The sequence below is a fragment of the Hemicordylus capensis genome, chromosome 1 (assembly GCF_027244095.1).
Source record: "Hemicordylus capensis ecotype Gifberg chromosome 1, rHemCap1.1.pri, whole genome shotgun sequence".
In the NCBI taxonomy this organism is placed as follows: Eukaryota; Metazoa; Chordata; class Lepidosauria; order Squamata; family Cordylidae; genus Hemicordylus; species Hemicordylus capensis.
The window spans coordinates 366,922,512-366,940,907 of NC_069657.1; the positions used below are offsets into that span (position 1 = coordinate 366,922,512).

The 18,396-nt window shown below is 44.5% G+C and overlaps 1 protein-coding gene across 6 annotated transcripts in view; it reads left to right on the top strand.

Annotated features, from left to right (window-relative positions):
• The window catches only part of SNX9 (sorting nexin 9), a 114,641-nt gene that overhangs the window by 16,074 nt on the left and 80,171 nt on the right, over positions 1-18,396 (top strand). The window contains exon 1 of one of the 6 annotated variants that reach the window (XM_053293989.1): positions 3,974-4,366. The exons of 3 other annotated variants lie outside the window; for them this stretch is intronic. In XM_053293989.1, the coding sequence (XP_053149964.1) occupies positions 4,355-4,366 (12 nt within the window). In that variant the 5' untranslated portion in view covers positions 3,974-4,354. Of the gene's footprint in view, positions 1-3,973; positions 4,367-4,536; positions 4,556-6,040; positions 6,060-18,396 lie in introns of those variants that run through there. 2 more of the 6 variants (XM_053294002.1, XM_053294013.1) reach the window with 2 other exon arrangements.

An 18,396-nucleotide genomic window follows, 5' to 3' on the forward strand; every position in this document is an offset into this window, starting at 1 on the left:
ATCAACCATCTGCTGTACATGGACTATCTGAAGCTGTATGGAAAGTCCCAATCAGAAATCGAATCACTGCTAAACACTGTCCATATATTCAGTAGTGATACAGTAGTGGAGTTTGGACTAGACATGTGTGCTGCGTTAAAAATGAACAGAGGAAAAATAACAAACACAGAAGGAATAGAACTGCCAAATGGAAGCAACATCAAGAACCTGGAAGAGAAAGGACATTACAAATACTTGGGCATTCTCCAGGCCGATAACATCGCACACACTGAAATTAAAAGAAAAATTGGAAGTGAATACATTAGGAGAGTTAGAAAAATCCTAAAGTCCAAACTCAATGGTGGGAACACCATACAAGCCATAAACACCTGGGCTATACCTATTATAAGATACACTGCAGGAATAATAGACAGGACCCAGGCAGAGCTAGAGATGCGTGATCGTAAGACCAGGACAATAATGATCATCAATCATGCTCTGCACCCCCGCAGTGATGTAGATAGGCTCTACCTCCCTCGCAGGTCAGGTGGAAGAGGAATGCTGCAAGTCCATTAAACAGCAGAGGAGGAGAAAAGAGGCCTTGAAGAATATATAAAGGACAGTGAAGGAGATAGACTTAAAATGGTCAATAATTCCCAGCCATAATTGTCCTAACTGGTCTCTGGTTTCCTTTCCTCCCCCACCCAATGTGCTCTGTCCCCACCATCTCCCTGTCTTGCTCCACTCTGTTATTTCTGCATGTGCTCAGGCAGGAGCCTCTATCCTGGTTTCTTGGGACCTGAAACAGCAAGCAAATGGTGCACATGACAGTTGGCTTGGCTTCAGTCTGGGCTGGTTGGTTGTGGAGGGAAGCTCCTTGCAGTTTAAAGACCACCCCTTAGGGAGACAAAAACGTTTTGTCTCAGGCACAACCAAAATCACTGGAGGTAGGGAGGGCTGGCGGGGAAGGCAGGATCATACCCACCTTCCCAAACACAATCAGGCTCCTTCTCTGCTTTGCTGTGCTGCTTGCTCACATGATTGCCATTGCAGCGAGTGGAGCAGCAATCCGGAGCTTTGTAACGAGTAGCTCAGCCACCTAATGGCGCAGCAGGGAAGTAACTTGCCTAGGGAGCAAGAGGTTTCTGGTTCAAATCCCTGCTGGTATGTTTCCCAGACTATGGGAAACACCTATATCGGGCAGCAGCGATATAGGAAGGTGCTGAAAGGGATCATCTCATATTGCGCAGGAGATGGCAATGTTAAACTCCAGCACTGACTCAATGGCACAACTTTACGTTTAATGAGTAGCCTTTGCAGCTCAAGTTAAAGCAAGGGCTGCACAGTTCTCAGCCCAGGGGTGTGTGTGAACATAAGAATAGCCCTGCTGGATCAGGTGCAAGGCCCATCTAGTCCAGCATCCTGTTTCACACAGTGGCCCACCAGATGCCACTGGAAGTCACAGGCAGAAGTTGAGGGCATGTCCTCTCTCCTGCTGTTACTCCCCTGCAACTGGTACTCAGAGGCATCTTCCCTTTGAGGCTGGAGGAAGCCCACAGCCCTCTGACTAGTAGCTGTTGATAGAACTCTCCTCCATGAAGTTATCCAAACTCTTCTTAAAGTCATCCAGATTGTTGGCTGTCACCACATCTTGTGGCAGAGAATTCCACAAGTGGATTATGCGTTGTGTTAAAAAGTACTTCCGTTTGTTCGTCCTAGATCTCCGGGCAATCAATTTCATGGGATGACCCCTGGTTCTAGTGTTATGTGAGAGGGAGAAGAATTTCTCTCTATCTCCTTTCTCCACACCATGCATGATTTTATAGACTTCTATCATGTCTCCCTGCAGTCTTTTTTCTAAACTAAAAAGCCCTAGGTGTTGTAGCCTTGCCTCATAGGAAAGGTGCTCTAGGCCCCTGATAATCTTGGTTTCCCTCTTCTGCACCTTTTCCAGTTCTACAATGTCCTTTTTTAGATGTGGTGACCAGAACTGTATGCAGTATTCCAAGTGTGGTCGCACCATAGTTTTGTATAAGGGCATTATAATATTAGCTGTTTTATTTTCACTCCCCTTCCTAATGATTCCTAGCATGGAATTGGCCTTTTTCACAGCTGCCGCACATTGAGTCGACACTTTCAACGAGCTGTCCACCATGACCCCAAGATCCCTCTCTTGGTCAGTCACTGACAGCTCAGTCGTCAGTCACCGACAGCTCAGTATTGAGAGGCATCTGAGGCTGGAGATGGCCTACAGCCATCAGACTAGTAGCCATTGATAGACCTGTCCTCCATGAATCCATCCAAACCACTTTTAAAGCCATCCAAGCTGGTGGCCATCACCACATCCCATGGCAAGGAATTCCATAGATTAATTATGCACTTTGTGAAAAAATACTTCCACTTATAGGTCCTAAATTTCCCAACCTTCAGTTTCATGGGGTGACCCCTGGTTCTAGTGTTGTGAGAGAGGGAGAAAAATTTCTTTGTCTACCCTCTCCACTCCATGCATAATTTTATACACTTCGATCATGTCTCCCTTTAGTCGCCTCTTTTCCAAGATAGAGCCCCAGATGCTGTAGCCTAGCCTCATAAGGAAGGTGCTCCAGGCCCCTGATCATTTTGCTTGCCCTCTTCTGCACCTTTTCTTGTTCTACAATATCCTTTTTAAGATACGGTGACCAAAGTTGTACGCAGTACTCCAGATATGGCCACACCATAGATTTGTATAAGGACATTATAATATTAGCATTTTTATTTTCAATCCCCCTCCTAATGATTCCTAGCATGGAATTAGCTTTTTTCACCGCTGCTGTGCACTGAGACAACGCTTTCAATGAGCTGTCCATCACAACCCCAAGATCTCTCTCTCCTGGTCAGTCACCGACAGCTCAGATCCCATCAGCGTACATGTGAAGTTGGTGTTTTTTGCTCCATTGAACCAGATTTGTATTTTTGTCGCCCAGTCCCCCAGATTGGAGAGATTTTTTTGGAGTTCCTCACAATCCGTTGTGGATTACACTACTCTAGATAGTTTAGTGTCATCTGCAAATTACCCCTGCTAGCTTGGCAAAAAAAACCAAAACCCTGCTAGCTTGGCAAAAGGGCACCTTTTAAACATGGTGATTCTCTTTTATTTAGCAGGGAGAGAGTAACCAGTCCTATCCACCCCCAGCATAGTACCTCCAGTGACTGTTGCTGGTGTCTATCTGATGTTTCTTTTTAGATTGTGAGCCCTTTGGGGACAGGGATCCATCTTATTTATTTATTATTTCTCTGTGTAAACTGATGAACTCCTATCATCCCCATCTGGTGGGAGTTGTAGTTTAAAAACAGCTGGAGAGCCAAGGTTCCCCACCCCTGCCTTAAAACAACAGCAGCCGCACCTCACAATATTAGATCATAGGTCCTAGAATATTATGTCCTAACTCTATTTGTGACAGTGTCTTCCTTCTCATGCTTCGGTACAGAGCCTAGTTTTTCAGGGGCTCAACAAACAATAAATATTACTATTACAGGAGGAGAGTTGGTTTGCATTTGGATGGGAGGCTACATGTGTGAGCACTGTAAGGTATTCCTCTGAGGGGTTGGGGCTCTGGGAAGAGCAGCTGCATACTTGCATACAAGAGGTTCCAAGTTCCCTCCCTGGCTTAGACTCCTGCCTGCAACCTTGGAGAAGCCGCTGCCAGTCTGGGTAGACAACTGGGCTAGATGGACGAATGGTCTGACTCAGTACAAGGCAGCGTCCTATCTTCCTAGACACAAGTGAAGGCACCGAAGATTAAAGTTGATGGTCTGGCTTAACGCCGCCAGTTTCGAGGAAAGTGCAGCACGTCGGGAGCAGGAGAGTCCAGGCACAACAAGGACTGAGAGGAACTCCTCTCCGTCCTAACTCCTTTTCCGAGCCGTCGGTGCTAGCCAGTGGCTCCTGGCATCACGTGCGCCGTGAGGGTTGGCTGACAGGCAGGGCTACTCCAGTTGCTTCCCGTCCCTTTCCTCGCCTGGGTTTCGGGACGCCCTAATGAAACTCCGCCCCTGGATATGGGCGAACGAGCAAAGGGGGAAAAGGAAAAGGGTGGCCGCCTTGCGCCTGGGCTCTTGGCTTGTTGTCAGTTCGGGAGTCCCTCGCCTCCCTCTCTGCCGCTTCGTTCGGTCTGCTGAGCAGCCAGGCAGCCTCGCCGGAGACGAGGAAGAGGAGGTGGCGGCTGAAAGACAGAGAGGCGCTGGAACCTCTGCCGCCGCCGCCGCCACCCTCTTCTCCTTCTTCCTCCTCCTCCTCCCCCAGCGCCACGGCCCAGTAGGAGGGAGGTACCCGGAGGAACCAGCCAGCCCAGGGCCCTTTCCCGGGTAGGGGGAGACTTGCGGCCACAGCCCCACCATGGCCACCAAGGTGAGGAAAAAGCGCCGTCGCTGCTGCCGCCGCCGCCGCCGCTCGTGAGCTACGGCCGCCCCGAACTCCCTTCCGCAGCTCGCCACAAACGCTCAGCTGCGGCGGTCGGAGTGGCCGGCTGGCTGTGGCTCGTCCCACCGCCCCTTTTTCGTGGTGGTATTTTTTAAAAGCAATTCGGGCGCGACGCCGGTGAGGGCGAGGGTGGGTCTTGGTGGTTTCTCGGGCGGGGGTCGTCTCTCTGCAGGACTGGCAGAAACCGGAGGGTGTCCAGGCGGGACTTTGCCCGCAGGCATCAGAGGCCGTCTGCTCATCGCGGGGGCAAGTCATGGGAGATTCCCTTGCACCCCCAGCTGAATCTCGGTCCGGATTCTTGCTTCGTTTTGTTCGGACTCTCATATTCTCTTTCCCTTCACGCGCGCCAGCCTGGATAATGCTGACTTGGGCCTTCAACGTGTTTTCCTCATTGAGACCTCAAGCTAGGGAAGGGGCGTTTGCGTGCTAGATAGAAAGTGTTACCCCACCTATTAGTTGACTACTGGTAAATGGTAATAATGCGACTTATTAGATGGTCAGAAGAGAAAACGGCGTTAAAAGACCACCAGCACGCCACCCCTTTAGTAGTTTAGCCTTGTTTCTTAGTGAGTTACTTTTCTCAAGTTCAGTGCTGGAAGAGAATGCGATGATATAAAAAAAGTACTTCCCAAATCTTTGTCTGCCTCCCCCCCCGCCCCCACCGCTTGCTTTTGTAGGTGTGTTCACATTTTGTACACAACAGTTGCGCTCACCCTCTGCTACTCCTGTTTCCCGATGTCACAATGGATAGTAGTGTGTTTGGTAGTTCTGACAAATTATTATTTGGGGGAGAGACTTGGCATGATGCAGTAAAAACGTTACAGGTCTGTTGTATCTAAGTGTGTGTTAGGTTGCAGGAAAATATTTCAAGAATAAGTCTGTGGAGACGGGCAAAATGCTGACCCCAAGGCAGCAGCTAATTAAATATAAGCAAATATTTCAATCTTGATGTGGTGGATGTGGAAACTTATGAAAAGCAGAACCAATACAGTACCCACACTGTTCTTGTTTTTATATTTAAAGTGCCAGCCATGAAAATTTGGACCGCTAGCCACTACAAAAATACATTCTAATATCTTCCCTTTATCTATCTAACCTTCTACATTACTGAGGTAGTTTGAATCATTAATGTATGCTTGTGACTAGTGTTTCCAACTTGCACATGATGAGAAAACTTGCAGAGGGATATCTGTGATAGTCCATAGTAGCCAAAACAACAAAAAGGCTTGTGACAAATACTTATTAAATACAAATACATGTGATACTTATTGTAGTATCAGCCAATATTTTGTGTAAAAAAAAAATTAATCACTTTACGACATTGTTGCTGCTACTCTTGACGTGTGAAGCATGTTTTTGAAAAAGTGACTTTATAGTTTTCATTGTGTGTGTTCTCACAAATGTTTGGTAGTCCCCACCTCACCCCACCCCTTTTGTAGATGAGCTTCTGAGGCTGAGAGATTTGTAGCTTGACTAAGTCCTCAATGGTCTTTGCTGCTTGCTGCTCTTTAATTTCACACTAGTTCATCCAGAACTCCCAAGGATTTACTCTTCAGAACTATGGAGTGCCTTGTGACTTTTCTGGCGATTCAGCAGTCAACATCTTCAGAACTAGATAAAGGTTGTTTGTGTTTCTCTTTATTTTTCAGTGCTCAGCATTCAATCAGGAAAAGGAAAAAATGAGTTAAGTTTAAGAAGATTAATCATAAGGAAGGCAGAACTGATGAGCAAGGCTCTTACCTCACAAATGTCTAAATATAGGGGTTTTTTTGTTTCCTTTGAATTATCTTTTTCTCAGTCAAGCAATAGTGAAACTCCTTATGTGTGAATTCTCAGTGTATGGTTCAGGGTCAAATATCAGGGGTGTCTTGTTCCAATTTCCTTATGGGGACTCTTCAGTGTTTTATATTATGTGGGGATAGTTTGGAATGCAGACTTACGTATGTATCCTAAAAATACTGGTGAATAGCCCTGTGAAAATTTGGAGTGGCTTTAGTTTTGCAGCCCAAATTTGGAAATTTGGTGTGCTTGTGTGTGTTTCTGTTTATGCTGTTTGAGTAGCATTCCCTGCCTTGGTCCTAGACTCCTGAAGTGATATATAAAATAAGTATAATATTAAACTATCACAGTGATTTAAGTATCTTGCCAGATATGTGTATGTATGTAAAGCTAATGAAGTAACACTACTTGTTGGGGGGGAGTGGCTAGTAATGTAAATGTTGCTTTGCTTCAGTGGCTCACTTTCTGTGTAATTCATTAGCAATGGTTAGTTCTTTTTTGAAGGGTGTTTTTTTTTTTTAATTAAGGTAGGCCCTAATTGGAGGATTCAGGGCACCTGCCCTTGGAGGGGAACTGGGATACTGAGAGTGATTTGCAGCCAATACTTTATCCTATCCAGTGCATTGTTCATTGGATGAGTGGGACCTGAGCTGGGTGCAAGAGTGAGGGTGAGAGAGAGGAGCAATTGCTGGAAATGTTTAGTGTCACAGTGTCACTTGGAAATCCAATATACAGATTCTCATGCACAATATCATCCACTGGGTGGTTATTGCTGGCTTTTGGAAACAGGGGCAAAAACTAGAATAAGAGAAACCAGAGTCTTAGAAGTTTGAGATGCATTGTGTGCTTTATTACACTTCCTGGCTACAGTGCTGTTGAAACAAGGATGGGCATAAGCTATTTGACTTGCTTGGAGTTTTACTCTGCTTTTAATGGGTATTGCACGAAAGAATATCTGTTTATATTTCAGTTAAACAAATTATTAGTGGAAGTATATAGAGCAGATACTTTGTTAGCTACATGTAGGACTTTCTAAAGAGATCTCAAAGTATTACTTGTTCTTGAAGTCTTATAGTGCTATGCCCAGCTTGCATTCATTCACAGTTTTATGTGGAACTACATTTACGGAGGACTTTTTAATGCTAGGATGCAATGTGAATTTCCTTTTACCAGCTGTTAGAATCCAAAACTATTGACAGTTTTCCCCACTAACAGAAACATAGTCCAATTGTTGCTTATTTCAGTGTTTGAAATAGGCTACTGCACTGTGTTCAAAGGAAGTGAAGGGTCACTGTTTCAATGCCAGACAAACACAACTTCATTTTGTAAACATAGAGGCTTGTGGCGTCTTTTATTTGACTAGCTTTCCAGAAACAAACTGTAGACTGCCCTGTCCTTGGATGAAATTGCATCATGAATAATAGAGCAAAACTATTTCTGTATTTTGTGTACTATACAAAATATAAAATTATATACATTTAGAAATAAAGTTTTAAAGTAGGGAATTGATGTATAAAACAGATCTCTTGTTCTGTTTAGTTTACATTCCTAAATTTTAAATATTATAAGATTCAAGTACCAGATGGTGTTTACATTTTTCAAAAGTAACTTAAATGCTATTTTAAGAAATGTATTTATTTTTCAAATTTGTAGGCCACCCTAAACTTCTGTCTCCGGACAGGTTACAACCACGTAAAACAGATTAAAAATGAAAATCTTTTCTTAAAAAAAATCCCACAGTTCAGTTAAAAAGCTTGGGTAAAAAATGAAGTAACTTTAGAGACTTGTAAAAAGTTATCAGAGATGGGGAGGCTCTTACTTCAGCAGGGAGCACATTCCAGTGTCTTGGGGCAGCAGCAGAGAAGGCCTGTTGCTGCATAGCCACCAGACAAGCCGGTGGCAACTGCAGACAAACCTATCCACATGATCTCAGTGGGCAGTGGGGCTCATGGAAAAGAAGACGTTCTCTTAAATACCCAGGCCCTAAGCTATGTATAACCTTCTTTTATAGGTTATAACCAGTACCTTGTATCTTGCCTGGAAACGTACTGGTAGCCCGTGTAGGTGTAGAAGTAATATGGTTGACCCAGAAACCAACCTGGCTGCTGCATTCTGTACCAACTTCAATTTCCAGACTACGTACAAAGGCAGTCCCACATAGAGCTCATTGTGCTAGTCAGGTCTGGAGGTTACCAGCATATGTACCATTATTCTAAAGTCATTTTCTCAAGAAATGGATTCAGTTGGCATATCAGCTGAAGCAGATAAAAAGCACTGGCTGCCACCTCATCCTGAGACAACGAAGAGATTTGGATCCAGGAGCACCCCCAGACTGCGTACTTGTTCCTTCTGGGGAAGTGTAACTCCATTCAGAACAGGTAGATCAAAATCATTTCCCAAGTTCCCAGCCCTTACAATAAGTACCTCCATCTTATGTGGATTCAGTCTGTTTGTTATCCCTCATCGAGCCCATCACCACCTCCAGGCAGGCATTTAGGGAGGTTATGCCTTCTCCTGATGATGTTGACATGGAGAAATAGATTTGGATGTCATCAGCATACTGATAACACCCTGCATCCAAATCTCCTGATGATCTCTCCCAGTGGTTTCATGTAGATGTTAAAAAGTATTGGAGACAGTATGGAGCTCTGGGGGACACCATAAGTAACTGGGAAATGTCAACATATTGTTAAAGTAGGGAAAATGTCAAATGCTTTGCTTCTACTACAAATATGTATATACCGCTTTTCAACATAAGTTCCCAAAGAGGTTTACGTAGAGAAATAAAAAATAAATAAATAAAATGGCTCCCTGTCCCCAAAGGGCCCACAGTCTAAAATAAGAAGCATAAGATAGACATCAGCAACAGCCAAAGGAGGGGTGCTGGGATCAGGCCAGTTGCTCTCCCCTTGCTAAATAAAGAGAATCACCACTTTTAACAGGTGCCTCTTTGCTCAGTTATCGGCTTACAACAGCATTATAAGTCCGTAGAAGACAAAAGATGCACAGAACTAAAATGGTTAAATGGGACTTCCTTCTGAAATGCCAGTATAATCTATACTAATCCAATTGCACTTAAATAAGTGTAACAGCCAAGGTGTATTTGTATGATCAATTTATCCTGGTATATTTTCCAAATAATGTGTTGAAACTGTGAAATTCTGTGATAACTTATCTCATGCAATTAGCTTAAAATTCAGTCACATATAATATTACCTTTATATTTGAGCATTCAACATGCCTTTCATGTATAGTTTTGGTACTAGGGATGTGCACAGAACTGCGGAGGCACGGTCCAGCGCTGGCAGGAGTCTCCCTTTAAGGGGGGGGGGTTGCACTTACTTTCCTGCTGCTCCCCCCCACCGCTGCTCCATTTTTGCGAAAGGTTTTTTGGGCGGCAGCGTTACTCCCTGCTGACACTGCCCCTGTTGTCCAGAAATACAACAAGTAGCGATTGCGCGTGCACCTGCCACGCATGTTGCGTGCGCACACAACATGCCGCGGCTGCATGTACAATTGCTACTTCCAGTATTTCCGGACGACGATGGGGGCAGGGGTGGCAGGGAAGAACGTTGCCGCCCTAAAAACCTTTCACAAAAATGGAGCGCCGGCGGGGGGAAAGCGGCGGGAGGGGTAAGTGCAAACCGCCCACCCTTAAAGAGAGACCACCCCCAGTGCTGGACCACTGGACCGGCCCACCTTTTAACTGGTTCGGAGGCCTCTATAATGGCCTCCGGACCGGTCCGTGCACATCCCTATTTGGTACTCCTTTCACCAAACCTATCGGGTCCATATTCTTATCCCTGTACTATATATGAAGGCTTGAGGCTGAAATATAGTGATTTGCCTTGGCCTGCTGGGTGAGTTTGTAGTTTATGTGAGATTTTAACTAGGGCTACATAGCAGACACCTAATTTTTACAGTGTACCAGCAGAGTGCACTTTGCAGCATAGCGGAACGGAAGAAGGGGTGGCAGGGAGATATTCTGCCGCTCTGTTTACTTAAAGTACGTGCGCACACACGCGAAAGGCTTCTTAAAGCCTTTTTGCACTGCACGCCATGACGCCAAGCGGGGGAAGGGGTGGCAGGGAGGTATCCTGCCACCCCATTACTGAAACAATTGCTGCAGCAGAGTGCCGGAGAAGGGGTGCTCAAGGAAATAGTAAGAGCAATTACTCCATAAAATACGGGCACCGGAGGGGGGAAAGCGGCGGGAGGGGTAAGTAAACCCTCCCGCGCCATTAAGGGGACCCCCCACCCTGAACCACCCAAATCCGAACCGCCCATGTCCAGACCGGTCTGGAGGCCTGTAGAATGGCCTCCAGATCGGTCCGGGCACATCACTAGTTGTACTTGCCTTGTTCTTTGTCCTCTCAAGGACAGGGGTGAAGAAATGTTGGCTCAGTTGAACAGCCAGACAAAATATTTTACTTGTCAGATGGTTCCTCAAACTATGTTGGTACATCAGAACCTTGTTCACTTGTTGGACATCATTTTTCACTTGTCCAGAGGTGCACCTAGGTAATTTTGGAGCCTGGACTTAAAGGTCTTTGGAGCCCTCCCTCCCCCCCAGTTAAGCATCATTTTTTAACACATAGGTTCTTGAGGGCACAAACCACACTACCCAGGACAGATGTAAGAGGATTGCGGGGGGGGGGGGCAGAGGGTATGCAGGCCCTGGATTTTGGCCCCGAAGTCCAGGGCGAAGAGTGCCTCTGCACTCGTCACAGACTAGTAGACTAGTGGATTTCCTCCAACCCTGCTTCAGGCTCTGCAAGGGTTAAATGTAACAACCTCTTGTAGCCTTGTATGAGGGTAAAAATATTGCCAGCTGCAGAGTTTTGGAGGGAAAGTTATAAAGCGTTGCTATTGGTTGCCAGTGGTGGTTCTGGCTCTTGGAGGGAAGAAACTCCCTAAATGGTTAAGGTATCCCCATGAAACAGAATATAAGGCAGAGTGTAACAGCGGGAGAGAGGAGGCTGCTGGAGAGGTGAGGTCTGTTAGTCTGTTTTGCTGCTGAGTGTTGAGAGAGCCAGAAGGCAAATAACTAGCAGTGGTGGATTGAGCAGAAGCTAGGGAAGGTAGAAGTGGGGGAGCTGATCCTACTCGGACATGCTAGACCTTCGCACAGAAGGCTAGCAAGTTTGCTTTTTTGCATTTTGTATTGTTTGTACTTTTGCCAACCTAATCTTTTATCTACTGGCCCTGTACTGTGTCTTGCATTTTTGAAACCTTTTACCACAATCTGTTCTTGTTTTTACTATATTTTATTGGTGTGTCTGTCAGTTATTTTAGTCCCACCTCACGCCTACCTGCCCTTTTTACCACATTAAAAAGTTTTGGTCTTGCTTTTAAGTGACAGAGGGTTCAGTGACTGCAAGTTGATGCAGTCACACAGATTTAAGTCTTTTTTTGTGGCAGCAGATAGATATTTTTGCCCAGCTTTGTATCATTGCCACCTTTTTTAAAAAAAAAGCCTGCTCAGGTGCTTTTTAAAGCAGTTTGACCTATTAATTTAGTGTGTGAAGCTTGCCCCAATGCATATCCCTATGCCAGCAAAGCTTTTCTCTGCTAGTCTTATGACTCCTACCAGAGCCAGAAGAGGTGTGGGGAGTTCACTGGGGTTGAATCCTTATCTGTAAGGGATTCACAGGCTGCCACCATCCACTTTAGTTTGATGTGGGAAAACCCACTCGCCATATAAGGTTCTGGGGGTGGTGGTGGTGTAAAGTGGCAAAACCCTCCCAAAAAGGGCTGAGCAGTCCTAGATCTCCAAAGGTGTATGATTAAGGAAGACCCAAAATTGAGAGTAGCACACTTCAGCAACAAGGATTTATCAGATTAAAAGAAAAGGGTATGCAATAAGAACAGTTGTGTTCTCATAAAACAGATTGCAAGATAGTTTTTATTAACCTGGCAATGTAGATTCCAAGCAATCAGTAAAGAAAAATAACTTACCTGTGTAACTGACTTGGTCCTAACCTATTACTTACAGGCTATGACTTTTCCATATGCCCAGCAGCTCTCAGCCTGCTGCTTCTTCAGGGCCCTCCTGAGACATACTAACAAGCCAAAGCTTCTGCTCGTGGCTGAACCCTATGGCGGATTAACGTAGTAGCAAATGTAGCATTTGCTACAGGCCCCGCATTTTCGAGGGCCCCACACATCTGGCTTCTAATAAATATCCCTTTCCTGCTAAATGTGCCTTTTAAGAGAGGACCAGCACAGAATCTGTCCAGTGGTTGTTGCCATTGCCTACCACATTTTTCTTTTTAGAGTGTTGGCCCTTTGGAGACAGAGAATCATCTATCCACTCTTTATTTTTCTATGTAAACTGCTCTGAGAATTTTGATTGGAAAACGGTATATAAATGTTCATTGTTGTAGTAAGTGTGAGTTTGTGGCTTGGTCTCCCATACTCCAAAATATAGCAAATGAAAAAATGGAATTACTTTACTGTGCAAGTAAATAATTTATGTTTTAATATTTATGTGCATTTTTTAAAAATTTAAGGCCCCTTTATAACATATGCTACAGGTCCCGCACTAGCTTAATCCGGCCCTGGCTGAGCCAGAAATCCCCACCCAGTCATATGGATTGGTCCCTTTGATTTGAACATCCTGGGTTTTTCTTTTTCTTTTTAGGAAAGGTTTGCCCTCCAAGCAGTTGCTCTAAGTGAGGCCTAGTCCTCCCTGCAATCCTTACTATCTCTACACCTAGACTTAATACATCACTGTGTTTAAAGTCAGAAGCATGGCAAATAAAAAATATGGCAACCATGTAGCTTTGCTAATAATTCAGAGGGTGGTCACCCCTCTTTCCCATCCAGTCAGTATTGCTGCTGATCCTTCTCCTGCTGCCACTTGCTCCCATTTCTATCACATTATACTCTGTAGACCTTGCTTTTCTAACTTTAAAAGGCTAGTGACTCCTTAAGACTAGAATGACACATAGCCCATAGAATGACACATAGCCTGTGCAGCTCTGGCTCATTTTTGAGTGCGCTGCATTTGCAATGCTGTAGAGCAGTGTTTCTCAACTGCCAGTCTGTGGACCAGTGCCAGTCCATGAGGCGTTGGGTACCGGTCCACAAGGCATCACTAATAAGAATCCTCCTCCAAACCAATTTTGGGCTGGCAGGGGCTGCCACCAGTAGCTATCTGAAGCTTATTTCCAGGCAGCCCTCGCTGCTGGATAATGTTCATTTTGAGGAAGTGAAATTAATGTTATCCAGTAGCAAGCGCTGCCTGCCTAGAAATGAGCTCTGGAGAGCTTGCCTGGGCTCCGTGGACCCTGGGCTCCACCCCCTTTGTGCATGACATCACTGGAGTAGGGTTAGTAGCGAGGAGTGTGTGTGACCCCTTTACTAACTGCTGGTCCAGGAAACTGTGCACGAAGAACATACCAGTCCATGACTCCAAAATCATTGAGAAACACTGCTGTATAGCCTTCACATGCCTCTCTGTAGAAGAAGCCCAAGTTCCCTATGTGGGATGAATTAAACTTGCTTTTGTGCTTTGGAAGGCAAGTGATAAGTAGTAGTTCTTGCCATAATTAAGACCCAAGTTTAAAAGAGGTATTTGCCCTTTTGGAGGAAAGGTCTGCTAAGACAATCAGTCGCTGCCAACCTTATGAAGAAATTTAACAGGTCCTTCGTCTAACCCCCTGTTGTAAGGCTAGGCCATCCTTCCACCAGGTCCCTGCTGATGAACCCATAGAATTCTGACTAACTGACCCATAGTCAGAGTCAGAGGTGACTAGAAAGCAGTCTTGTGCTAACGTGGTTGGCTTATTCTATGGGCAGCCATGTAAATCTGTTGTAACAAAAGTAGTATAGTCTAGTAACATCTTAGACCAAGAGATTTATTGTGAATTCACATTGTTGCTGTATTACCAACGACAAGCCAAAGCAAACATCTGAATGTTATGTATGACTTATAGCTAAAACAAATCCAATATTAATATAGCTGCAAAAATTGTGAAAAAATGACTGGTTGAAATATTAATACGTAAATATATCTCCATGTGATGCATTCCAGTTGTTGACAAGGAACCATGAAATCAGTAAGGTGTGACATGGTGTATCCATGGGTACAGCAACAGCTTCCCAGTATCCATTGACTGTAGCAAGCCATTTATTGCCAGTATCACAAGAATAGTTTTTAGGTAGTTGCAGCCATATCTGAGGACATATTGGCTGATATTACAGTTCTCTATACAAATTGATCCCAGGCAGAGCCAGTATGCAGCTTGTGAAGATTTTAATCCAAACTTATCCTTATAACATTCATTAATTCATTAATGAATGCTATAAATTTGAGTAGCAGGACAGTCTGGCTGTACAAACACTTTGTAGGATATATTAAAATTAACCATTTTATTTGCCTATTTGCCACCTTAAAACATGTCTATTAATGAATCAACTTTGTTCTATTTTTTAAAAAAGCACAAGAAGCTAATATTTTCATTCTGCTATTCTAGCACAATTTTTGTGTAATTTGGCATGTTGTTTGAGGGACTCTGATAGATTCTGCAGTGGCAAAGATCCTTGATTAAAGTTCTTAGCCAGAGTGTAAACTTCAAAACATAGAGTGCATTCAACACATTTCTGTTTAGTCTGCCGTGCATCAGCTTTAGTGTTGCACCTAATTGTAGGTAGAAATAAATAAAACTACCAATTCATGCACCTTTTTGTCCTCTTTTCAGATGCAATACAGTAATGTGACCTCATGTTTCCTTGTATTACTTTTACAAGTACATCACTGAAACCAAATATTCCCTTATTAGAGTACATTTGTTGTTTTTGATACGGATATCTGGGAATATTAATTGTGCATGCATGCACACACATGCAGAACAGCCCTGCTGGATCAGGCTCAAGGACTATCTAGTCCAGCATCATTTTTCATACAGTGGCCTGCCAAGTGCCTCTGAGAAGCCCATAGCAAAGAGGTGAGGGCATGCCCTTTCTCTTGATGTTGCTCCCCCTGCAACTGGTATTTAGAGGTATCTTGCCTTTGAGACTAGAAGTAGCCCATAATCACCAGACTAGTAGCCATTGATAGACTTGTTCTCCATGAATTTGTCTAAGCCCCTTTTAAAGTCATCCAAGCTCGTGGCCATCACTAGGGTTGAGCCCGAAACATTTCAAAGGCCATTATAGAGGCCTCCAAAATGTTTCGGCCACCGGGGCTGTTTCAGCTTTCAGAGGCGGCGGGGGTGTTCCCTTAAGGGTGGGGGAGGGTGTACTTATCCCTCCCACTGCATTTTCCCCGCCAGAGCTCCATTGTAGCAAAGCCCCTTGAGGCAGCAACGTACCTCCCTGCCGCCCTGTTGCCGTCCTCAGCCAGAAGTACTGCGTGCGCATGCACCTGCACAGCAGACAGGCACACACACGTGATGGGAACATGTGTACCTGGTACTTACTGCCTCTTCTGGCTTAGGACAGCAACCCTGCTGCCTCCAGAACAGTTCCGGGCACATCCCTAGCCATCACCACATCCGTGTGGAAGACAATTCCATAGATTAATTATGTGCTGTGTGGAAAAAGTACTTCATTTTGTTGGTCTTAACATTCTCAGCCTTCAGTTTCATAGGATGACCCCTGGTTCTAGTGTTGTGAGAGAGGGAGAAAAATTTCTCTCTGTCCACTCTCTCTATTCCATGCATAATTTTATACATCTCTATTGTGACTCCCCATAGTCACTTCTTTTCCAAACTTAAAAGCCCCAGATGCTGTAACCTTGCCTCATAAGGGAGGTGCTCCAGGCCCCTGATCATCTTGGTTGCCCTCTTCTTCACATTTTCTGATTCTACAGTCTCTTCCTTAAGATATGGTGACCAGAAATGTACGGAGTACTAAAAATGTGGCTGCACCAAAGATTTATATAAGGGCATTATAATATTAGCAGTTTTATTTTCAATCCCCTTCCTAATGATCCCTAGCGTGGAATTGGCCTTTTTCACAGCTGCTGTGCACTGAGTCGACACTTTCAACGAGTTGTCCACCATGACCCCAAGATCCTGATCAGTCACTGACAGCTCAGACTCCCATCACTGAATATGTGAAGTTGGGTTTTTTGCCCCAGTGTGCGTAATTTTACATTTGCTTGCACTGAACCACATTTGCCATTTTGTCGCCCACTCCCCCAGTTTGGAGAGGTCATTTTGGAGCTACTCACAATCTATTGTGGATTTCACTACCCTAAATAGTTAAGTATTGTCTGCAAATTGGCCACTTGGCTGCTTAAACTTCTAGATCATTTATTAACAAGTTGAAGAGCACTAGTCCCAGTAGAGATCCCTGGGGGACCCCATTTCTTACTTCCCTCCATTGTGAAAACTGTCCATTTATTCCTACCATTTGTTTCCTGTCCTTCAACTAGTTACCAAGCCACACAAAAACCTGTACCTTTATCCCATGATTGCTAGGTTTACTCAATAGCCTTTGGTGGGGAACTTTGTCAAAAACATTTTGGAAGTCCAAGTATACAACTGGATCACTTTTATCCACATGCCCATTGACACTCTCAAAGAACTCCAAAAGGTTAATGAGGCAAGACTTGCCCTTGCAGAAGCCTTGCTGGTTCTCCTTCAGCAAGACCCATTATTTTATATACTTGTCTTTAAATATGCTTTTTATCAATTTACCAGGCACAGAAGTCAAGCTAACCGGCCTGTAGTTTCCCAGACCGCACCCCCCCACACACACACACCGGATCCCTTTTTGAAAATCACAGCTAGCTACTTTCCAGTACTCTGGTATAGAGCTTGATTGTAGGGACAAGTTACATATCTTTGCTAGGAGATCAGCAATTTCACATTTGAGTTTCTTCAGAACTCTTGGGTGGATGCTATCTGGCCCTGGCGATTCGTTAATTTTAGTTTTTCAAGACCGTTCAGAACATCCTGTCTTGTTGCCTCTAATTGGCCCAGTTCTTCTGCCTCCAAGCCTGAGAAGCTCAGTTCCAGAGTGGGTATGCGGTCAGTATCCTCTACCATGAAGACAGATGCAAAGAATTCATTCAGCTTCTCTGTAATCTCCGTATCCTCAATAATCCCTTTCACACCCTCCTCATCTAAGGGTCCAACTGCCTCCCTGGCAGGTTTTAAATAAGTTTTTGTTATTCCCCCTTGACACTTCTAGCTATATGCTCCTCATATTCTCCTTTTGCATCCCTTATTGTCTCCTTGCAATTCTTTTGCCAGAATTTGTTTTTTTGTTCTCTTCATTTGGGCAGAGCTTCCATTTTCTGAAGGAAGTCATCTTCCCTTTTATAAATTCTCTGACTCTACTTGTTAGCCATGCTGGCGTCCTCTTGAACTTGGTGGTACATGTTGTCATGGCTTCATTTTGCCTGCCTCTGAATTCTGTTAATTGTGCTTTTGTGAGGATAATAATTGTTCCTTAGAGATCCTTGGATGCCTCTAAGAACTACACTCCTCCGCGTATGCTGGGGAGAGATAAGCCCTCTACAGACATCAGTAAAGTGGTGGGAGGGAGATACTGTGTACAAATACAATGACTTGAGAGCATGCCCTGAAGCCCTCCACTGGCACTACCATGCTCAGAAGTCCCACCCATCCTCTGTCCATGCTTACAGCATTTGTCTGACAAGACACACTGTAACCATTAACAGATTATTTTAATGATCAAAAGGCGGGACTGTCCAACAGAAAGAATCTTTCACGGTTACAGTGTTTGTCTTTTCAGATAAATGCTGTAAACATGGATAGCATGAGGCTGAGGCTTGTTTAAGCACACCAGGGCAGGGCTTGTGGGCATGTTTACGGGATTCTGAATGGAGTACAGCATCCCCCTCCCTTTTTAAAGTCTGAAGAGGGCTCTTGTGACTGCTTACTCTCTATATAATGCAAGAATATTATAATGTATACATCTATAGCATTTCAGGTATATGAAATCTCAGCAGAGTAAGAAATTAGCTCAAAGCTTACTCAAGCTCCATCTTACTTGGTGTTTGATTTTATAATAATAAACTGCACCCACTGTTGGAGCATTCTATTACTTCAAGTGTTCCAAGGCTGAGGCCTATATCACATGCACATTTTGGGCTGTGGACTAGTTCAAATCTAATCATCAGTTTGGGAGCAGCAACAGAGAAGACTCCAAGTGCACGACAGCCAAGCCTCCTTTATTGTCGGCACCCGGAGCAGAGCCCC